The sequence below is a fragment of the Rhipicephalus sanguineus genome, chromosome 1 (genome assembly GCF_013339695.2).
Source record: "Rhipicephalus sanguineus isolate Rsan-2018 chromosome 1, BIME_Rsan_1.4, whole genome shotgun sequence".
NCBI lineage: Eukaryota > Metazoa > Arthropoda > Arachnida > Ixodida > Ixodidae > Rhipicephalus > Rhipicephalus sanguineus.
In genome coordinates this window covers 297,311,183-297,335,536 of record NC_051176.1, presented here as the reverse complement: position 1 = coordinate 297,335,536, position 24,354 = coordinate 297,311,183, and the positions used below count along the sequence as shown (strand labels likewise).

The window sequence follows — 24,354 nt, the reverse complement described above, 5'->3', positions numbered from 1 at the left end:
TCTTTCATTTTTTGTCTTTTTCCTCTTACGCAATTTGACGCGCCAACCTATCTGAATAGCCCCTCTTATCCTTTCTCCACCCCCCCCCCCTATTTTTTCGCATTTGTTTTCTTCTCTAATTTTGTGGTCGAGGGAAAGGGAGCAAAGCGTACACATACGCGCTGCTAAGGAAGACAGTTGCTGACGAAGACGAAGACAAGTCCACTTGTCGAAACGCAGGCTCTATAGCGACATGCCCTGTTCAACGGTATCTCATCGCTGCAAGTCTCCATCTTCCCCTGAACTTTTGTCTTGTTGGGATTCCTTCAGCGAAGTTTCTTACTGCGCAAGCACGCGCGGAAGTGGGATGCACCAAGGCGTGTTTTACTCCTCTATTTGAGAGCCGTTATAGGACGGTTGACGAATCCTCCTTAACGGCGTGTATTCGTGCATTGATTGTTTATTTTTTATAATAGATGTGCGTGTGAAAATAAACATCCGCAGAAATGCCACTTTCGTTGAGAAACCAAAAATAAATCTCTCTTCACTAAGTTCGTTTTGTGTTCTTTGACACTTGGCAGTAATTTGATACTAAATTGTGTGGAAAATACGATCAAGGTGGTAACGTTGGAGACTAGAAATTGCGCCAGATATTGCTTATTCCATTACATTGCTATATTGCTGCGATAGATTGCATAGAGGATACCGAAGTTTCAAAGCGAAGTATATCATCCAGGCACGCGATATGAGCATTGTGTGTTCCGATAGCTTCACAGAGGCAGGAGACCTGTAATGTCTCCGATAATGTTCAACGATTGGCTTGAATGGTTTGAAAATCGGTTATGTGATCGCCCTAGACATAAAACGTGTTTTCTAATCGCTTTGTAAATACGTGAAATGGGGCTTTGCGAAAAGAAGAGAAAAAATTACACCATTTCTCGCTAAAGGGGACCATGAGGTGATGCGAAGCCGGCGCACTTGCACGATCGCGTTCCGTTGGCGTTCGTTGGGCATGCTACCGACCTCGCGTCGTGGAACGCGAAGAGGACCGCTACGTGCGCCTTGTTTTCCCTCTAGCCTGACCGTTAATTCTCACAGGGTGAGCGGTGAACGCGGTGTCGACAGGCGCGCGAGAGGGGGCAGCGTAGGAGAGGAGAGAGGGGGGGAGGGGACGCGCATGCGCTGGCGCTCATCGCGGCGTTGCGCAGGAGAAAATTTCGGCATGTCTAGCCCGCCTTTCAGAGGAAGAGTGGGGAGGGGAGAGGGGGAGGGGAGAGAGAAAGAGGAGAGGGGGGAGTGGAGAGGAGGAGGGGAAATGGTAAGTGTGGGGGAGAGGGTATGCGCATGCGCAGTAAGGGTGGTCACGCCGCACACCACCACCGCCACCACCGGTTTGAACTCCGCTATAAGATGCTTCGCATCTAATAACTTTTTACTTCCGAGATCACAGAGCAAGTCGCAGCGTTTTATTATAGTTTTATTACAGAACCCAACGGAGCACAATGTGACTGGCGTGTCTACGGCTATGAAACACAATTCACAAAGCGTGGGTGTTTAACAGAGGGCTCGATTTAATCACTTCCGCGGCTGACAGTCTTCTGGTTTCTTGTTTGCGACAAGATTTGGTCCGAGACTCCAGCGAGGCCATTTCAGTGATGGGCAAACAGTGCGTCGATATTTGTGCGTCGATATTTGATAAATCACAAAAGTTGCGCGTAGTTCGAGATACTAATCACAGAATTTTTTAGAGTGATATGGAAACTGACGTCGCTTGGCGCGCAGGAAACGCGGCCTATCTAACGTAAGACCCTAACTACACGTGACAAGGAAGTGACGAAATTTGAATCAAGGCGCGCCAAAACAGAATCTGTTCAGGAAAATGGGCAAGCATTCTGAAATACACAAGTAGACAGCTTTTATTTGGGTGCAATTTGTGATGCTTATCTGTTTCGTTCTTAAACCATAAACAGGCGCGAAACTATTTCGCCTGTCTGCGAGAAGAAGCGCCGCAGTGGCCGCCCCTGAGTTTTATGCTGCACAGAGAAAGAAGAAAAGGCTGATATTGTGGTTTTCTTGCGCGCACAGCTCGAAAAGAGCAGATGAGCACCAAACACCACACGCAAAGCTGAAACGATCCGCTGGCGCGAGTGAGATGACTTGCCCCTTTTCACGAAAAGATACGGCAACAACGCGCCTTCATTCATATTTCAGCACTTCCTTGTCACGGGTAGTTCCGGTCTGACGTAACAGAGTGGTCGCGTTTCGTGCGCGCCGGGCGCGATCAGTTGCAATATCGGCCTAAAAATTCGGTGATGAATATCTCGAATTACGTGCAACTTTTGTGATTTCTAAAAAATGAATATGCCATAAATTGGCACGAACTACAACTTCTTAATACAAATGACTGCCCTCAAGTGCACAATTAAAACGTTAATGAACGAGTTTTTGTTAATTATTCACGTCAATGTCATTTTAGTTTCGGCAAAGTATTTCCGCCTCGACATAGTTTGTGTGCGAAAACGACAGGAGCCAGACTGTCATCGAATTATTATGAAAAATTTGTATTGAAAAAAAAAAACACGCTGTGTATCATCGGTGGCAACGAGTGTGGAGTGCCGCTACGCTTGAAAGCAAGAAATAAAGAGAAGTATCCACCTTCGCAAATATTGTAATAGGAACAAGAAAGTTACATGCGAAGTCGTTGCCGCATAGTTCCCGAGATTTCGCCGTTTTTGGATTCTGATACTGTTTCCTGGTAACAGCCTCTAAAAATATCAATCTTAGACGTTTTGCCGTCAATGTGCAGCTATCATCTCGGATAAACCTGCTGCCACGTATTATGAGTAAGTCACCAATGTGTAACATAAACATAAGCGCATAAAGTTTTATTAGGTGTGTGTGCGCGTGCGTGCGTGCGTGCGTGCGTGCTTGTTTACCCTTTCGTTTCGAAACGTTGTCTTGACGCACCACCTATATAGGCACATGATATTGTGGGACACGGCGAGGCACGGTTATTCTTGTGGAAGCTAACGCATTGAAAAGCCAATTATCAATTCACACCCCTTCCTCTTAGTTTAAAACATGGCTGCTGCATGCCAAATTCTCAGCGGTATTTTCTGCGTCGTTCAAGCATCTTTGCGTATCTTCCCGGTTTTTCCTTTTTTCCCCCCTATTTGTACGTGTTTTCCCGTATTCATGCAAAAAAAAAAAAAAGATATGTCGCAGATATATCTTAGTGCGTTCACATTCACAGCTTGGAGAGATAATACTGATTCATTCTTCAAACATAGCACTACGATGATGGCAGGTGCATATGACGTTTCTTTTTTAACTTTTGCCCTTGTTCCTTACAAGACAGAGGTTCAAGGTAAAATGGAGGCTTGACGTGATAAGAAGTCGTTGTACAGGGGATGTCGCTGGAGCCAACATTTCTCTAAATGGACTTGTCTTCGTCGAGGCAACGGCTGCCTAGCAGTGTGTATGCGTACACCAGAACCGTCGATTTTGTACCAGTTTCATTTTTTTACAACACTTTCTGAATGTTCGGAAAACCGGAAGTAAGTTCTCGACCGGAAGTGCTTGGAAGAGGAACAAGTGTCTCTCTGTGCCCATGCTGCTAAAAAACTGCAGTGAAAGCGGCTCCTTCTTGGGAAGTTTTCACCGTCTCCACATTGCCAGTTCAGCGTTGTCGTATAACTCGATGGCTCCTGAACAGGGATGGAGGGACGCTCCGGTCTGCTTGCGTTGTGCTCTCGCATTCTGGCCTCGTATTTCTGTCTCTCTTCCAGGCCACCCAATCGAGGTAAATTTGATCGCAGAGTTCGGTCAGCGCGAACTCTGCTATTGGCTCCATTGCTTCATCCGGCGCTTTCAGAAGAGCGCACATTGCACCAATCGTATCTAACTGATTTTGGAGTTCTGTTCACGGCGAAAGTGTTAGTGCGTTTCTTTCTAACGCGCTTTGTGTCGAAGCGTTTGTTCTGAGTGACGTTACAGTTCCCTGCTCGGCGGGAAAGTTTTTTTCCTGCACTGACAATGCCAGACTCCCTTGTCACGCAGTCATTTCCGTAACAGTTTCCAACGCGGCTTATTGCCTGTAAGTGTAAGCGTGTCGACCGCAATTCGAGATCTCTCTTCTGGGCTATTCGGAACGCTTTCACGTCAAACGCGCGTGAAGGGTGCTTTTATGGAACCCTTTCCTAGAAAGACTGATCGCTTTGGCTCGCAGAATACCATTGCCCCTCTTCCATTTGTCGCAAGCTCATCTAGAAGTTGCTTGTCTCTTTGCATCATCAGATGACTCGCATGTGTCGGCATTCGTACGCGTGCACTTGGTTGGGAACGTGCCAACAGCAGTTCCGCTGTGTTGTTGTACGTGTACATTGGTTTACTGTTCCCTGTACCTGATGTGCAGGCGTTGAAAGAGAAGCATACGAATATATGTAATTCGATGCACTTATGCGCTCCGTTATGCGACGCCGTCCAACAAGCATAGCCGCATCTATTCGTGGTATTCGTCCTTTGACTCGTTTGTAGCCGCTATTCGAGGAACTTGTCGCACGCCAGTACCACCATGTACACAGTTCCTGTCGTGTCTTCCCACAGCGAGTCCCGTGCAGCCCTATTGGGGTAGGCTTACTGTTTTGGTTGCTGTGAATCGTTCACCTGTAGTTTCTACGTCTACAGTGACAGGGTAGTTAATACGAAACAAACACGCAACTACAGCCCTATACGTAGCTTCATTTTCAAGATCTCCATTAACCTATCCCTACGCAACTTCCTGTCAGTGCTTACACATCGCAATAGGATGTCAACACATTGTAACTGAAACAAATATGCTGTGCTTGGACAAATGTTGTTTGTTCTTTTTCTTAGAGAATTTGAGCTCATTTCGGCCATCTTCAACTATGTCGTAGAGCTTTGAGTCTGTCTTAGGCACCGTTTCAATTACCGGCAACGGCGACCGCTTTTTCCATGGGGCCGAAGTACAAAAAACGCCCCTGTGCTCAGTTACAGCTTCGCAAGGTTATGCCGGGTTTGGATTTGAGGGTGTCGCAGTCATTCGCAAAGCAATTTTTTTTTGTCTGGTTGCGTTGCATAACAGAGGCTTCTTGAAAGGTGGCATATGAGCATTCTCTTCTTCCCGCCTCTTTTACTTCCTTCGCAGCCCTCTTTCTTCTTGGGCATCATTTCCCTCCCCCTCCTTTGTTGGCGAACACACCGGCAAACTTTTCTTCCTCTAAATAACCTCCTGTGTTGCGCGTGCAAGATCCTTCAAGGTTGTTCTTACCTCGTTTGTCTACAAAGCGTGGACAACAAGCGAAGCGTTCGGTGCTCGCCAAGTCTGCACTGCACGAGCGAGCCTTAATTAGGCCGAGTTGTTTCCCGCTGAGCGGCTTTCATTAAGGCGCTCGGAGGCGTCGGCGCAAGTGGCGGCACGTCGTTCTGCGATGATGGGCAATTTAGAGCGCCCGCACCACCTGTCTCCGGTGACGACGGGCGCCTGTCATCTCGTCGTCGATTAAGTGCAGCCTTCGCTTCGTCTCCTTATAATGAGCCAATATCGCCGATATGTGCCTGTGCACTCGATCGGCTTGTTGCCCTTGAGGGCTATACACTCGTGACTGACATGCTTCATTATTCTTCTTTCACTATCCGGCTTTTCTTTCTTTAATCGCCCCTCCGGCGGCCGTCTCGAGAGAAAATTCCTTTTCTATTAGTGCACAACGTGGCTCCTTATCCACGAGTCGTACCAATTAATACCGCCTCGTCATTCGCTAATTCACCTTTATATTCATACTTGGGGGCTATGTCTAGTGCGAGTATGTTTTGTCGAAGCCCAGTTTTTAAAATGGTAACAAATAGTGGCGTAGCCAGGGTGTGGCACCCCCCCCCCCCCAAACAATTATCTGCCTACGCCACTGGTATAACAAATGCTCGTTAGTGTCTTATCTACGAGTACCTTTTGCCTCATGATAACGCAGGGACGTACACCCGTGAGCAAAAGTATACGGACCATTGCCATCCGTATACTTTCGCCGTCTGCTGTCGAGAGCATTTCTGACAAATTCCGTCATAGTAATGCTCTCGACAGCAGACGGCTTGATGGCGTAGAAAGCGATTTGGGCTCGCGCTTCCGTGGTGCATATACTTTTGCTCATAGGTGTACATAAGCAAGGCAGAAATGCCGAGTGTATCGGTACACCGCAACGCCAGAAAGCGAATAGTATCGGGAAAATCAAGCGCTTTGCAGGCTTGACGAATGTATCAGCCCGGCTCGCGTATCATGACCTACTCGCGATACTTGGAGATTGCAGCCAACTCCTCTCACCCGTGTCTTCACTGTTTCACTATGTATCCGTGACAGCGACCGCAAAACGAGGCGAGCGCAGCAAAGCGCCAGGCTGTCTGTATGCCCGATAAGGGAGTAATATTGTCGGTCTGTAGATTGGGCACTTGTTCTTGAGTGTATAGGCACCTCATTGTTTATCTGAGCGGTACGGGCATTTCTCTTTAAAACATAACGTGTGCCTAACACCTGTTTGTTCCGGTCGTGAAGCGGCGTTATACTGATTCTGCAAATACAGTTCGTATTTTAACGTACTCAATTTGACTGCGCCCCGCCCCGGTGGTTTAGTCGTTATGGCGCTCGACTGCTGACCCGAAGGTCGCGGGATCGAATCCCGGCCGCGGCGGCTGCATTTTCGACGGAGGCGAAGATGTTCCGAGGCCCGTGTACTTAGATTTAGGTGCACATTAAACAACCCCATGGTGGTCGAAATTTGCGGAGCCCTCCACTAGGGCGTTTCTCATAATCATGTCGTGGTTTTGGGACGTTAAACCCCAGATATTATTATTATTATTATCAATTTGACTGTGTTGTCTGCTATACCGCAAATTTTATCTCTGAATATTACATATAAGTATAAATTATGGACGATGGATTAAGGAGCCACTTTGTGCACTAATAGAAAAGGTATTTTGTCGAGACGGCCGCCGGAGGTGCGATTAAATATGAATCAGCACATCAAAAAGTACAGCGACAGGAAGAACAGATCCGAAAATTGAAAAGGAAAAGTAATAATAATCTTGACAACGTCAAACTTTTCCATTTTCGTTTGGGAAAATGCAAAAAGAAAGTAAAAGAAATGCAAAAATACATTTTTCCAGCATTATATGAGCAGATTCCACTTGTCTGTTTATGAAAGTTACAGTAGTGACCTAGGGCAGTTAGCGCATATTGATGTAATTTGTGATGACCACGAGAGACGTTGTGTGAGGAGGGCGCCAAGATATTCGGAAAGATGAAAGACTAAAATGTTCATTTAGCCTGTGCATATAATGACATATAGTTAGTGAGCGTGTCGTTGAGCATTTCGCAAGAGTAAACTGTCCCGCTTGCTTGTTTTGTAATGAGCGCAATCCAAATATTACTTCTTTTTTTTTTTCACTCTCTTAATGACTTATTCAGCTCACGAGTTCCCACACGTTGACGCGTGCTCGTTGCCGTGAAGCGTGCAAAGTCGATCGCGTTCAGCTCCTCTTTCCTTTCTAAATTGATCATAAAGGTGTAGTTAAAATGACACCCGCTGCTTGCATTTACCGCTTTTCAGCGCGGCTTTCGCACTGCATGCTAGATACACCGCGCGAAGAATATAACTTATTCACTGAAGTCAGCTATAGCACCGATATGTGCAAATCGCACCCTGTAACGTCTGCCGTTTGTTCGCTTGGAAGATGCTGTCGCTGTCTTCCGTTTTTCCAGGCCCACGATCGCCCGCGGCGTCGCGAATTCTGAGCGTGGCAAGCGGAAAGGATAGACTGCTGATCAAACAGAGACTCCGATCCTGCTGCCGGGATCGTCCATTGTCCCGAATCAAAGCGTGGCGCCTCGCACTTGCTGGTCACAAATCACGCGTGTCATTCGTGCCGAGCACCATTTGTCATTTGGAGCCGCGGTAGTGGGCGCCAAGAAAGGACAGATGGGAGGGAAGTGTGTCATGCCATGGCCTCGTGGCGTGTGTACTCCCTGCTGCTATTCGCTCTCTGCGTGTTACGCTCATTTCTTGGGAATTTGTTTTATCGAAGACATGCGTCCGCGAAAGGGACAGTCAAGTAGGCGAATTTGTATAGATTGATCACGAGGGTAGAGCCGGGACGGCCCAGAAAGGACGTCAGTAAAATAATAAAAGAAAGGTGAAATGGCGCACTCTGTCTTTTTTTCTTCTCATCCTAAGTGCGCTGTCCATTTGCGTGATGGACAGCTTTCTCGGCGCACGCTGTCCGTAATTCCTTTGATAGCAGGGCAAGAAAGCATTATGGAAATCTCATCCGTGTAGCTGTGCACTTCAGTAGTGTCAGTCTTCTTCAAACTGCCCAGCGCTGAGATGCCTTCGTTTTATGTCTTCTAAAAACATGGAATGCTAAGTATTGGACGTTCCACGCGCTCACTCTTGTAGCTGAATATCACAGTTGACCGACACTTCCGCTCCGACTCGAGCTGTGCTGAGAAAAGTGATCAATGCCCAGACACAGCTGCTTGCTATAGATAACTCAGACTGCTCAACTGCTGTTCAAATGATGAACGCATTATATGATAAACAGCACAGATCGGCTGACTTGCCGCTTTCGCACCTAAGACGTGTGCACAGATGTGGGGGCATGGAAATGTCACAATTATTTTTCTCTCTTATTTACCTTCGTCCCTGGTCTATTACTACTCTGCTCTATAGAGGAGAGCCCCTTCTCAGACGAAGTCCTGTTTCCTTCCTTGTTCCATCGAACTCTGTTCAGTATTTTGCTTAAATGACCGCACTCACTGTTTTTTTATAACTAAGACTCATTACAAACTGAACTTGCAGTGTGTAAAACTACCTGTTCTCGTGCGTTCTTTTTTTTTTTTTTTTTTTTTTGATTTGCTCTTCGTCAGTTCAATCTCGGTAACTTCGACTTATACGCGCAATTCCTGGCTGATGATACTGGTGCGTATGACGCATTGTCTTCAAGGCCAACACGGGAAGGATGTTGTTCAGCTTCGCTAAGGAAAAGGGGATGCGTTTCATTGGCGCACAGCGGTGTGCGGTACTGATGCAAGTTGCCTACATACAGCGTTTCGCTTCAACTATGAATGAACTCCTGCGCCGCGCCCCATTGCATCTTTTACGCCTCGTTCACTCAAGTGTTGTTTACTGTGCAACATAGTTAATTTTCTCCCGCTATTTGATTGATGCCATGAATGAAAAAGTGCTGACTGACCAATTTTACTATTATATCTAAAAGGTCATTTTTTTTCCCTCCTGAACCTAGTTTATGGCCTCCTCCTCTACGAACTCCCAACGCATCACTTATACTGCACTCACGGAAAAGATCGAGTAAAAATGGCGTCTTTTTGTCCCACAACAATAATCGTCATCTGGCTTGCTTGCGTTTCCTTTCTTGAAAACTCGGCGCCGGGCCACTTTCGTACCAAGAATGCTGTGTCACGCCGATAGCGCACATGCCGTTCGTCACCAGAAAGTGCCGGGCGCGCGGCGATAATGCAAGGAAAGGAAGACAGAATAAATGACGATTATCGTTGTGGGACAAAAAGGTGCCCTTTTTACTCGATCTTTTCTGTGAGTGTACGCAAACTTCCATACGTCAACGTTTAGATTTAAGCACGGAAAAACTTATCTCATACCTTATTTTCGATGCGCTAGAGCAAAGTTTCAGTTGCAAATAGCTTAGAAAATATAGTGCTTATTAGTTTTTAATTCAGGTTTCGGTCAAATAATTTTTTTTAAACAAATGTACTCACCATGGCCAGATATGAAGGTGAAGAGGTTGTTTTAATTTTTCTTGACGTTCCACTTCGTTTAGGCAATGGAGGCATAATAATTCTTTTTTTGCTGATTGACATGTGGATGGAAATCTAATAGATTATCTGCTTTGTTTTCAGAAGAAACAACAACGTGTTCAACAGATAACTTCAGATGCAGTAACGGCAGATGTATTCCTCTACGGTGGGTCTGTGATTACCAAAAAGACTGTGAAGAGGGCGAAGATGAACATCAGTCTTGTGGTAAGCTCCGTGTGCATTTTTATCTTTTTCTTTCACAGTTGTCGCTATGTTTATTGCTTTCCAAAGGGAGGTCCCACATGCGTATGGACTGCATCGGAAGCGCCTGTGCAGAACAGTCATGCAAGTGGCGGTAATAGCACAGCTTAGTGGCACGTCAACATATTGAAGGGGAACATTCAGTTTCTTAAATTGAGAGAGATAAAGCGTACCTTAGTATCATAGAAAAATCACAATCCTAAAAGTAACAAAAAATCCAGATTGCAAAATTCAATAAAAACAAATACGGCAAAATTCTTCTATCATATCTAGAATACTGATTCAATAATAAGCGAATTGGTGATAAATATTTGTTAGCATCTCAGTCTTTATTATTAAAAAGATATGTATATGCTCATAAAGTGACATAGGCACAAAGTTTCGTTACCACAATGTGTCCGAACAGTCGGTAGAACAGAATTGTTATTCAACGCGGACCTGGTGGTCTATCCGCGTCGATACCCTCCATATGTGTTTCGTCGAAGTAAATGTTTCTTCGTTCCGTCCCCCCCCCCCCCCCGCCTTTTAATCTTAAGATGCCGCTCATCTTTCATGCCTGTGACAGTTCATTAATTTTTATTTCAACTTACTTTATTTTTCACCGTGATGAATAATCGCAAAAGCATGACCAGGATTTGGGGACATGTGCACGTAGCGCCATCTCTCGTCGGTGACAGCGGTGGCCTGCCGTAACTGAGTGGGAAATAGGCGAAAAAATCATATGTGATGAAAAAAGATAGTTATCAAAAACTACTCTCGGTTCTATAGAGCAGAGACTTATTTGAACATTATGTTAAAGTTACAGTGTCACACTAAAAACCGCGTGGCTTCCCAGAGTGTTTAAAATTTGACAATGGGGCCTCATGTGTTTCTAATGGGCGGTGTTCAATTGTCCTGGGAAGCCACACGCTTTGTAGTGCTATACTTCAATTTTACCAAAATATTCCAGTAGGTCTCCGCTGCATAGAACCCGGAATCGTTTTTGATAACTAGCTTTTTTCAGGAAATATGATTTTTTTTCGCCCATTTCCCGCAGGACGCCGTTGTTGCCGCCGAGAGATGACGCCACGTACAAATGTCCCCAAATCCTGGGAATGGCAACAATTTTAACTTACACGAGATTGATTATATCATGAGGAATATATTCAAAATGTTAGCTAACTCTTGACGCTGGTCCTGGAATATGCGACACGTCGAACGATCGTCGAACGTGGTAGTGTCTCCAGCAAAGTGATCCTCTGCAGCAATACGCAGCACAATGAAGTTAAATGACCGCTAGTTATCCACTCAGGAAGCCTGCGCGAATGTGTGCACTGAGTTTCAGGCCATTCGAAGAAACACGCGGTGCGTGACGAAGTTGATGTGTACAATTGTACGCACCGTGACTGAAAGGGATACTATACACGGCTATATGCTTGCTCTCTTTTCTTTTTCTGGGTCTGTGTCTTTCTACCTCTTTCTCTGTCTGTTTTCTTTCTTTCTCTTTCTTTCTTTCTTTCTTTCTTTCTTTCTTTCTTTCTTTCTTTCTTTCTTTCTTTCTTTCTTTCTTTCTAACTATTTCTCTCTATTTCTTTCTATTTACGACACAAGGCAAACCTCGACCATAACAGCTCTGCTGTAAAAAACTGACATTTGGGCGAGTTGGTTTCTGCATGTACTTCGATAATCGCAAATAATGGCTGTCAGTGCTGGCGTGATAAATAGAGAAGGCCGAAGACAGACGTGCGCATCGCGTTGCAATCTCGTTTCAACGCGTCTCCACACTCACAGAATAGATCGAGTAAAAAGGACGTCTTTTTGTCCCACAACGATAATCGTCATTTATTTTGCCTTCCTTTCCTTGCATTATCGCCTCGCGCCCGGTACTTTCTGGTCACGAACGGCATGTGCGCTATCAGCGTGACATAGCATTCTGGGTAGGAAAGTGGCCAGCGCCGAGTTTTCAAGAAAGGAAACGCAAGCAAGCCAGATGACATTATCGTTGTGGGACAAAAAGATGCCATTTTTACTCGATCTTTTCTGTGAGTGCAGAACATTCATATGGCAACGCACAGAGTTTCTGATCTCGGTTCCCGCCACTTACTATCTATAGCGGAAGTGGTTAACTTCGCTTTTGCACCCGCCGAAGATGCTGCAAGATAGGTCACGTGGGCCGCCGAAAGCTATCGCCGCATACAGGCGAAGTGACGCGCGCTCGAGGAACACGCGCGAGAGGGCTTTGCATCTTCTCCTTTTGCGTCACCAATTTGAAACGCAAAAACAGTGATTAGGAATGATGAATTAGGAAAATTTTGGACGTGATCATGTTTTTTAGATATCGTTTGTGGCGGTGTCGAACAGATGAGACGATGCCTATTCACTGAGAAAGCATATATGTAGAAAGGTTGAACTTGCTGATGGTGGTGTTGTGATGATATTTCAATGCGGCTGTTGAGGATGGTGTCACTCTTGTAACATCCTTCCCGTTTTCGTCATCATCTTTCGAGTTTAATGCATAATGCAGGCCTTGAAGTAGCTTGGCATATTTCGGGTCATCCTCTGTCCACTCTGTCCGCTCTGTCCACTTGCCCTGTTGTGGGCGTCACGTCCGCAGCAGGCTGTGTCCCTCGCCAAAGGCTTGGGAGCTCCCACGTCGCTTTGTGATCCCCCGTGCGTTTGCTGCGATGTTTCGCTGACGCTGGAGTAGCGGATGTTTCGGCTGAAGTGTTAGTCAGGCCCCTGTCGTCTTCGTAAACGAACTCTACGCTGAGGCGGAAAAACTTTGCCGCACCTGAAGTTAAATTCAAATGAGTAATTAAGAAAAACTCGTTAATCAACCTTTTAATTATTAACTTGAGGGCAGATGTTTTTAAGGAGGAGTTTTAGGACGTGACAATTTATGGCATGCCCATTTTTTAAAAATCGCAAGAAACTTGAGGTAATCATCGAAATTCAAGGCCCCGATCGAGGCGATACCGAAACTGAGCGCCCCGGGCGCGTATTATGATTTCCTGGCGCGGCAGCGCACGCGAGAGAGAAAAAAGAGAGAGCGAGGAGGACGCCAGCGGCCCCTCGACGAGCGCTTGCGCGCTATTGGTTCTTCTCTTGGGGTCACGTGGCTGGGCTGGCGAGCACATTTCCGCACGCACGGAGGAGTGTTTATGGCTGTTCCATCGTTCGGAAGCACCCCTCGCCACGCCGAGACGCCGCAGATACGCGCGCCGAGGGCGCCTGCAAGCGGGTTTCGATAGTTTCGATGAGCAACGTGGTTCCGAGTGTCAACGTAAAGTGCCTCCGCGTCGACCTGTGCACGGACGGCGACGCACACGAGTGGATCGCCAGCTACAGTAGGAAAACCAACACGACATGGATCGTCCACAGGGAAACCCGAAATCCAGAGGCAAGTTCACGTGTTCGTTTCTTTTACAAGTGGCGAATAGGCCCAGTCTAATAATAACATTTGATGATATCGACGCCAATCGCGGAAATGCTAAATGCGAAAGCGCTGAATGCTCGCTCATCGTATCGAAAGGCGCGACGCTGTGTTTTGGACTGAATGCTGCAATGATATTGTGCACTAAAGCCGCAGCTGCAGCATGGAAATGCCGCTGCTGAAGTCCGCAAAACTGTCAACGACTGGTACGATTAGTGTACTAGAAAGGTTGTTTTGAACTGAAACCAAGGGGCCTCTGTTTTCACTGTGAATTTTGGTGATATTGTGTGATTATTTCCCATTTTTGGAAAGCCATGCCTGAAATAGCCGCGTCCATTGAACCATGCTTAACTGCAGAAGATTTTATCACTAACTTTTCCTATTTGCGGCCCTGTCGCCCGTTTGGCTCGCTCAAAAGTTTGAGTGGCAGATCGGATCGCGCCGCAAGCAACGCACTGCTAGAACACTGTAGCACTGCTGAAGCATTAACCTCCCTAACATACGGCCATGCAGGCCCGTAGCCAGGAATTTTTTTCGGGGTGCGCCCACTTGCTGAAAACTTTGACTATTTGAGCAAAATCCTAGTGAAAATGTGTAACTGGGAATCCAACTGGTTTCAACTGGTTCCAGTTCAAATGGTTTAAGGAACACATTTCCAGTACCTAACTGGTCCCAGTTGCCTACTGGTTCCAGTTGCCTACTGGTTCCAGATGCCATCTGGGACCTGTCTCCACCGATGTAATCATACTCCAGTCAGCTCAAGTACACTTGAACTTGTGGATTATTGTGATAACACCTAAGACATTCGAAAGAAGCATTTAAGGTTTTAATATATATTTATTGAAACCAATAAATTACAGTTCAAAATAAGCTTGCGGAAAAAAAAATGTTCATAATGCCGGACTGCGCACAACCTCCCTTTCTCTTCGGCGCTCAGCCTTCACACAATCCTGGATTTTTTCAGACAGCACATTGGTCAAGTTGGTTGCTGCCGCCAGCGCTTCATTTTTTGTTGAGCGGGCCCAGTGGGCAAGGGTCGCTGAAAAATAAAGAGTTCATACCTTGTTAAACGGATTAAAAGTATTAGTAATAATAATTCACCACAAGGTATATACACAGCAGACCAACCTTCAACGACGTTGACCTTCACCGGGGTCAGTGCGGGTTTGGGGTCTTCGCCGAGGTTCCTTTTGCGTGGGTGCACATTCAGTGCAAAGATTTCCTCCGCTCGGCTTTCATGCAGTGCTGTATTTTCTCAACCAATATACTGGTGAAGTTTCGGGCTGCGCAGCTGATGAATCTGTGCCATTCACCCGTGACCAATGAAACAGCGTTGCTGCAAAATTAGAGGTAACATGTTTCATGCATGTCTCAGAACAGTCATATCAATTTATAGATATACACAGCAGACCTACCTTCTAACAATTCACACGACAAACAGTGTCTACAGCGATCATGCGCTGCATCTATTCCGAATTTTTAGAAGTCGAGTTTATATATCATCAGCAAAAAAATAATAAAAAAACACCATTATTTTCACTCGAATTCATATGCCTACACATGCAACAGGTTCAGAAATATTCATTTAGAGTGCAAATACGGGCCCTTAGCGCTTTCTTTGAACGTCGCGGACAGAGTTACGAGTACACTTCACAGTTATTTAGCATGCCGTTCAAAGCACAAGTATTGCACGGCACTCATTTTCTGTGATGCTCCCAAACAAATGGCAGCAAGTTTGCGAGCACTCCGCACAAACCCATAAACAAACTTAGCTAGAGCAGTATAGAAAGCATTTGTTTAACGTTCCATCGTCTCAACACTCAAAGCACTCTGCCTGCATTATATCTACATCTTCTCTAGGATACTGAACAACTAGCACTCGAAGCATAAATGGTATAATTACCTTCAAACGGCTGCATCGCTGACAATTGGCAGGCAGCATTCCGCACACAATGGGTCCATATATCCGTCTTGTCACAGGCGTAAACACTTGTCCGGCGTTTGCCTGAAGTCAGTCTTCCACAGATGAAGCTGCCGAACACTAATTCGACAAAGTCTAATTTACGCACGCCATGACTGCACGTTCCTTTTGAAAAACAGCACAACTAAGCAGCGCAACCACGGACCACCGAGCGCTCGGTAGCTAGCCCTCGTCCCATGTGGTGTACGAAACTAGCATCGCTGTTTTTCTAAATTTTATGTCTTTGTTATCCAGTTTCTTTCTTCCATTAAATATTGCCGAATTGGCACGAAATAATTCATTTCAGTTTATTTTATATGTAATCTTTATGCTTGATTACTTTACTGTTCAATGTTTGAGCCTATGAGATACGGGACTAATGTGACGGCAGTCGATGTAGAGAGGCTGCGTTTGTGCAACGGTTTGTGCAGGGTGGGTTTGTGTCGGCAGCATGTCGGCAGTCTCAGCTGTGGTAGCTTTCGGCACTGGCACTACTCCATTTTTCGTTCTCGTACGGAAGTAACCGCTGTGCTGCACACAAGACTATTAAGCATGGCATGCTCCCAGCGAGACGACGGCAATATTAACACCCCCACGTCAATTGGGCCCGCCTCGGTTGCGCGTATTGTCACCGTGATGGACGTAAAAAGATTGACAACAGCTTTTTAATGTTAGTTGAATGTACCGATGCTAAAACAAGCGTACGCTTGTGTGCACTGTGTTGCGCATTTGCGCAACGGAATAATCCATGATAATATGATTTTAAAACATACATATATATCATGTGAGGTAAGGCTGTATATATTAATGTAATGGGGTTTAAACAACACGAAGAGGATGACGTCTAAACAAGAAAAGATAATTCATTCGCAAACCATGAGATGCTATTTTCTTATTCTCTCATTGTCCTAGGAATATTAGCAGGCCAGTGATGGTACCCTTCTGCGAATAGGACACAAAAAGCTCTTAGATAAAACCCATTTACTCAAGTGCAGCAATGCTGCGTATGCGTTCAATTATCTTTCTTCTTTCACTTTGAAGAACCGTACAACCAGGACAACTGGTCGCACTTCCAGTTAGGGCGCAACTGGGACCACTTGCTTCCAATTTAACTGGTTATGGTTTCCAACTGGGATCAGCTTCTTCCAGTTCAACTGGTCATGGTTCCCGTTGGTGGCCAGTTGAGCTGTAACTGGAACCAGCTGCTAACTGGGACCAGTTGCAACTGGAATTAACTGAGACCAGTTGAGTTGTAACTGGGACCAGCTGCTAACTGGGACCAGTTGCAACTGGAATCAACTGGGACCAGTTGTTTCCCAACTGGAACCATTTGGTCCCAGTTGATACCAGTTGAAACCAGTTGGATTCCCAGTTACTCATTTTCACCTTGCCTATTTCCATTATTTATTTTCGGTAAAACACCATATATCATAAAAATTTGGGGGGGGGGGGGGAGGCCGCAGGCCCTCTCCCCTGGCTACGGGCCTGCGGCCATGTAATGTTTGCATTTTCGATAGTCCATTTTCGCGTGCTTACGCCCCATTTAACATTTCTACATGTCACTGTACTGACTGTACGTCCTAGACCGCGCGGTCACCCTTAGCGTCGCGCCTTTCGATATGATGAGCGAGCATTTAGCGCTTTCGCATTTAGCATTTTCGCAATTGGCGTCGATATCATCAAATGTTATTATTAGACTGGCCTAGAAACGAACACGTCAGGGGCGTAGCCAGAAATTTTTTTCGGGGGGGGGGGGGGGGGGTTCAACCATACTTTATGTTCGTGCGTGCGTTTGTATGTGTGCGTGCCTATATACGCAAGCAAAACTGAAAAATTTCGGGGGGGGGGGGTTTGAACCCCCCCCAACCCCCCCCTTGGCTACGCCCCTGGAACACGTGAACATACCTCTTTGGACTTCGGGTTTCCCTGTCGACGTGTTGGTTTTCCTACTGTAGCTGGCGATCCACTCGTGTGCGTCGCCGTCCGTGCACAGGTCGACGCGGAGGCACTTCACGTTTGATGGGCAGTTAGAACTTGGGTCTAACTCACGCGTGAACGTCCGCGTGCTCATCGAAACCTGTTCGATGTTACATGGGCTATCAGATCTGGCGTTTATTTCGCACGTAGGCGTACTCGTGTCCAACATGTCACTCGGAAGCACGTTTATTGAAACCCGCTCAACGTGAGATGGGCAAGCGGAACTCGGAACAGACGCGCGTACTTGAGCGTCCGCCATGTGCGTGGCGCGAATCTGCCGCGTGGCTGGCGTGGCTAGGAGAAGGTTGCTTTCGTACGACGGAACAGCCGTAAACACTCACTCCGTGCGTGCGTGCGTTCGCAAACGCTCTCGCGTGCCGAGCCACGTGACCCTAAGAGGAGAACCAATAGCGCGCAAGCGGTCGCGGAGGAGCCGCTGGCGTCCTCCTCGCTCTCTTTTTTCTCTCTCGCGTGCGCCTCCGCGCCAGGAAATCATAATACGCGCCCCGGGCACGCAGGAAATCTGTCAGCTGTGTTACGAGAGACTGAAAGCTCACGTGACGAATTTCAGAAAAATTCGGCAGATCCCATGTACCGTGGGAGTCGATGTGAGGCGAAGCATGCGGTGGGAAGGTGACTGTGGTGTCATTTTTTTTTTACTGAGCGAAACATTACAAAATGACGCTAAAGATTTGTATCAATTTTATACGCACACATATATGTTGTAGAGCCGCATATGTGTTATATAACCAGCTGTTTACAGTTGGGTAACGCTGGCAACGGCAACGTGGGTATTATACCAACGCCAGAAGCCATAAGCTGGTATGTAGTGCTTATACTTGTCCCTTGTGATAGAGAACGCACGCACGTTTCACGAACCCGTGTGCATGTGTGGAAGAAGCTCCTGGCAGTTCTTGAAGAAGGTCATCATCCCCGTGATCAGTGAGCACCAGCAGCTGGTCATGACTTGTTATCGGATCAGGTCGTGATCGCTGTGACGAGGGATCATTGTGTAGTGAAGCATGAGGTATAGTACAGCCGTTTGAAATCGTGGATGCCTCGGTCATTTCGTCGACAAATTGTCCATAGATAGAGCCGGCGACATGTTGGAATCTGAAGTCACCCTTCGCGTTGGTGAGGTATGGGCCATCGAGGCTGGTAGGCCTGGATATTGCTACGTAGACCAACATCAGTGTATGGCGCTTGTCATATTCGCAGACTACCAGGGCGTATGTGGCCTACGTAGCCTAGTCTACAAAGCGGCTGTCAATCTGACATCATCCTCGGTCAGCATGAGGCCATCGCCCAGCCTCGTAAGAAATGAAGTGGACACTGCGTCGTTCTGGCGGACTAAGTGCACTTTACGGTGCGATGATGTGAATATCATACGTAACTTTCGTTAATGTATTCCTCCGGAGTCAAGCAATGCTTGAATATAGCTCGCCGAATCATAGGGATACAAATGGAATGTTTATTAGACTGCTATAAAAGCGGAGCTAACATTGGAACCACAGACGTTAATCTGATATGACGTCTGTATCGTAGGAGTATACGCATCGTAGGAGTATCATATATAGTGTTTATTGCTTTCTTGTAAAACTAGATAGCAAGCACCACAACCACAACTGACGTTGCACCGACATTACGCCTACAGAGGCCGTTTTCCAAACCAGTTTATAGACCTGGCGTGGCTCTGTGGTAGAATACCTGATTGCCACGCAGAGTGCTTGGGTTCGATTCCTGCTGGGATCCTAATTTTCATTCTTTCCATTCGTTGGGTCAACGCTGCCGATGTCGGTTTTTCTTAACGCTCTCGCATTTAATGTATGTACTCGCCGTTCCTGGGTAGATATAAACTGTCAATCACCTGTGGCGCATACCCATGCACCGCGGCCCATGGTAAGCGGGTATGTACCACACGTGTCTGGAGGAAAGGGTTTGACGACGTACGCGACAGGATTTTCACTTTATTCATGTCATGACCCAACAGTCGTATTCGTCAAATCATGTTACCCTCCCATGCAAATTTTGGTCGGCACTAAGTTAAGGAGGCGATCATGAGAGCCCCCAGACCTAGGCGGCTAGATAGATAGATAGATAGATAGATAGATAGATAGATAGATAGATAGATAGATAGATAGATAGATAGATAGATAGATAGATAGATAGATAGATAGATAGATAGATAGATAGATAGATAGATAGATAGATAGATAGATAGATAGATAGATAGATAGATAGTAGATAGATAGATAGATAGATAGATAGATAGATAGATAGATAGATAGATAGATAGATAGATAGATAGATAGATAGATAGATAGATAGATAGATAGATAGATAGATAGATAGATAGATAGATAGATAGATAGATAGATAGATAGATAGATAGATAGATAGATAGATAGATAGATAGATAGATAGATAGATGATAGATAGATAGATAGATAGATAGATAGATAGATAGATAGATAGATAGATAGATAGATAGATTAGATAGATAGATAGATAGATAGATAGATAGATAGATAGATAGATAGATAGATAGATAGATAGATAGATAGATAGATAGATAGATAGATAGATAGATAGATAGATAGATAGATAGATAGATAGATTAGATAGATAGATAGATAGATAGATAGATAGATTAGATAGATAGATAGATAGATAGATAGATAGATAGATAGATAGATAGATAGATAGATAGATAGATAGATAGATAGATAGATAGATAGATAGATAGATAGATAGATAGATAGATTAGATAGATAGATAGATAGATAGATAGATAGCTAGATAGATAGATAGATAGATAAGTAATAGCTTTCGGATAGATGATAGATAGATAGATAGATAATAGATAGATTAGATAGATAGGATAGATAGATAGATAGAAGATAGATAGATAGATAGATAGATAGATAGATAGATAGATAGATAGATCAGATAGCAGAGATAGATAGGATAGATAGGATAGACTAGTAGATGAAGATAGACAGACAGACAGACAGACAGACAGACAGAAACGCTCAAAGTGCCAGAGGTTCGCTAAGAAATGCTTCGCATTTAAAAGACGCGTGCCAAATACCCAAATGGACCACTTATTCTTCGCATTGATTACTCATTTGCCGTGCGTATGGGGGAGGGCAGTGGGGAGGCTGCCCCCCCTAGTCATCTAAGAGGGGGGGTGCAAAATCTGCCCCATACATTGACTTAGTAGAGATGGGGGCTCTGCGATGAACATATCCGGTATGCCATATCTGGCAAAATGAGCTTTCAGTTTTTTGATGATAGCACTAGCTGTTGTAGACTACAGTTGATCAATTTGCCAGAAGCCGCTGAAGTAGTCTACTGTTATGAGGAAATTTTTCTCTTGCTGCTTCATCAGATCAATCCCTACTCTTTCTCATGGTCGATCAGGTGTTGGGTGTGACATCAGGGTCTCCTTCTGTTGTCTGTTCCCATCTACTTGACAAGTTTTGCATGTTCCGATGTAGTCCTGGATTTCAGCATTCATTTGAGGCTAATACATTCTCATGTCCTACAGAGACAACTTTTTATTCCGAGGTGGCAGGACCACAACCTCTTGCTTTTGTCTTTCATGCTCATCGGGATGACTGCACATTGATCTTTGTAGATTGGGCCATCACATGCAGTAAGCTCATCTCTGTGGGCAAGGTACAGAGTAATCTCGGCTGAAACTTTTTTTTTTCATCTGGCCAACCATTGTAGATTACACCCGTAAGTCTCTGTGTTGTTATGTCCTTCATTGTGGTGCTTTTGATTTCACCCATTGTTTCTTTCTTCAGGCACTGGCACAAAGTGATATTTACTGCAGTGTCTTCCTGGCTGCTTTTTGTATCTGGAAGGAACGCCTCGACATAGTGTCCGGAATGATGAGTTCCTTGCCTGGACGATACTTGACTTTGATGTTAATGCTGTATTTGTGGCAGCATGCCCTGCAGTCGTCGTTGTACTGTTTTGAGAGGTTTCTTGATGGTGGACTATGGCTTGTGATCCATGATCACTTTTGTCTGCCTAGTGTGTATTGGTGAGAATGAAATGAAAAATGATAAACTGTCTGAAATATACAAGTGGACCTCTTATTCCTTGTGTGTGATGTGTGGTGCTTATCTGTTTCTTTCTTGAACTACAAATAGGCACAAAGCAGTTTTTACCTGTTGCAATATCTGCAAGGAGCAGCACTACAATGGCTGCCCCCCCCCTCCCTGAGTTTTACGCTGTACAGTAAAAGAATAGGTGGCAATAATGGTTTTCTTGTGCACAGCTCAAATGAAGCTGATAAGCACCAAACATTGCATGTAAAAGTAAGGTGATCCACTGGTGCAAGCGAGATGACCCACTGCTTTCCATGAAACAATCAACAATTACGAAATTGTGTAGCTGTTGGTTTGAGTTTTTCTGTTTGACTTTACTACCTTTTCGTTTCAGCTCCTCCACAGTGCAATTCAAACCAATTTTCATGTGGGCAGTATGTTTTTAATCAATCCTACTGCATACCAAAGCACTGGAGGTGTGACCAAGTTGTAGATTGTGTGGATGGAACGGATGAAAGTGGTGACTGTAGTAAGTGTCTGTTTTCTTTAAGTACATGTATCTGCATGTTGACCTCTCAAGAAAAACTATAGTATTTGTTCATTTTCAGTGACAAGCATCAGCTTGCATGTTACCCTGTAGGAGGGCCAACTTCTGGAAGGCTATCGAGTACTTCAGCACCTTTTCACTATGTATTCGTAGATGTGTCTATTGGGAGCTGTCTGCCACAGCCTTCGCACATTGCAGTGGATCTCATGATCATGGTATATACGACCTTGGGTTTCAAGAGGCCAGTTGCAGGATAACTGCTTGATCATAAGCAGAACAGCATGCTTCACAGGAACTGGAAAACGCACATCAAATGAGTATTGCAATCCACTCTCCAAATGCACAGGATTTATTTCATCCGAATGCTTGGTGGCAAACAAACATTGAAAGCGTGTTTTCAATGACTGGAGGACTTTGCTGTTTTAGAAAAGTTTCGAAGAATTTCTTTTGGAACTCCCAGAATTCCACCTAGCCATCTTGCGCATGAGCATCCTCGTTTTCTCTTACGTTCTACTTTGGCTAGTGTTAGTTTTTCACTTCGTTGGACCGTCAACTCAGATGATATGACCAAAATAAGAAAGCTTTAGTTTTAGGAATTTTGCTTCGAAAGGACATTCAAGATTGATCTCTTTTATGATTGAGGTGTTTCTTCTGGGCAGCCATATAAAAAAAAATAAGCTCTCCATGGAAGTAATTGTTTTGCAAAAAACTTTTCGCCTTTGTGAGTGAGTATTGGCAATGGCAGTTCGTAGCATTTCTTCAGGTAAAAATTCTGCAAATCAGCCAAGCTTTTAGATATACTTGTTGACTCAGATATTGAGGTATCTGGGTAACTACTGTAACAGAGGAAAACTTTAATCTCGTTAGTACACAGGTGTGCATGATTAGTCTACAGAGCTGTAATCCATATTGCTTTAAATTCTGTATAACATTTGATTGTCAATAGTTCAGCTGTTGCCATTATATCACTGAAATCTGTAACGAAATCAATCCTTACAAAGTACGGCGCCAGATTTGTGGCCAATATAGGTCCACTTTTTTTTAGCTTGAACTGCACCGTTTCAATTTTAACATGGCTCTTTTATCATAGGTGCTTATTTTATTTCTTCATATGTGTTAATGTTTTCTTTCTCTTCCTTTCTTTTTCTTTTTTGCAGAATATCGTGTGTGTGAAGAAAGTGACCATAAATGTGGCAGTGGTTTGTGTGTCCCAGCATCCAAAAAGTGTGATGGCTATTATGACTGCAGAGACGAAAGTGATGAGGCATCATGCACAACAAGTAATTAAGCTTCACTTGCTGAGCTCATGCTTACTTAGTGTAAAATTAGACTGAAGTTGAATACAAATGCACGTTGATAATAGTGATGGCACGCGCAACACTACTATGTGCTTTTAATGAGAATACTTTTTTTAGATGGAACTGCCTGCCGGTTAAATGAATTTCGCTGTCGACATGGCAACAAATGCATTGATGAGAGCAAGAAATGTGACCACTGGGATGACTGTGGGGATAATTCTGACGAAGAAGGATGTGGTAAGTACATTGTTTTCAAGGTGCATTGTTTTCAAGGTGCAGAATATATGTTTCTTTTTTTTTTTCTTTCAACCTTATGGCACATGTATGCTTGCCTAAACGTGCTTTATTGACCTCATATGCCTCAGATTTTCCTCCTTGCAACGAAGGCCAGTTTCGGTGCACAAATGCTATATGCATACCAATTCGTTGGCGATGTGATGGACACTCGGACTGCTCGGACCAATCCGATGAACGAAACTGCAGTAAGTGGCCAGTTACGCAATGCAAACTCTTGTGAGAAGCTGCATTGGGAACGCTTGATGGTGTATTCACCTTAGACATTTTCAATTAATTTCAATGGTTGTGGGAAGGCTATGCTATCAATTAAATGAGCTGGCATTTTTGTTTTGGTAACTAGCTTGTCACAAGAATAAGTAAGCACAGATGCTGTGCTGAAGTTCAGATTGTTTTACCCAAGAGCAAGATACCCTAGCCTAATGAGATAATAATGAGTGAAGCTGATGATCAGTAAGTTAGAGGTCAGAAATTGAAGCAATTTTTGTTCTCACTTGACACATACAGTAGTGAGCACCACTGCCTTCGATTCGAACACCATCAAGCATTTCTTTCTCAAAGCTGCGGTCTGGGCCCAAAGCTTCTGAATGTGCACGGTATATGCACCCTGCCAGTCTTCCTGCTTTTGCAGCTTTATTTGCACATTGGCAGCCATGTATGCTTTCCTTCCATGACCTTTCTGCTGGCAGAAGCATGGGGAGTCGATGGTGGCACACCAAGCACATAACTA

General features: G+C 44.9%; 1 protein-coding gene across 2 annotated transcripts in view; it reads left to right on the top strand.

Annotated features, from left to right (window-relative positions):
* The window catches only part of LOC119379328 (low-density lipoprotein receptor-related protein 2), a 241,805-nt gene that overhangs the window by 134,565 nt on the left and 82,886 nt on the right, over positions 1-24,354 (top strand). For both annotated transcript variants that reach the window (XM_037648605.2, XM_049411933.1), the window contains exons 2-6: positions 9,917-10,039; positions 21,880-22,014; positions 23,190-23,312; positions 23,448-23,567; positions 23,696-23,812. In XM_037648605.2, the coding sequence (XP_037504533.1) occupies positions 9,917-10,039; positions 21,880-22,014; positions 23,190-23,312; positions 23,448-23,567; positions 23,696-23,812 (618 nt within the window). The remainder of the gene's footprint in view (positions 1-9,916; positions 10,040-21,879; positions 22,015-23,189; positions 23,313-23,447; positions 23,568-23,695; positions 23,813-24,354) is intronic.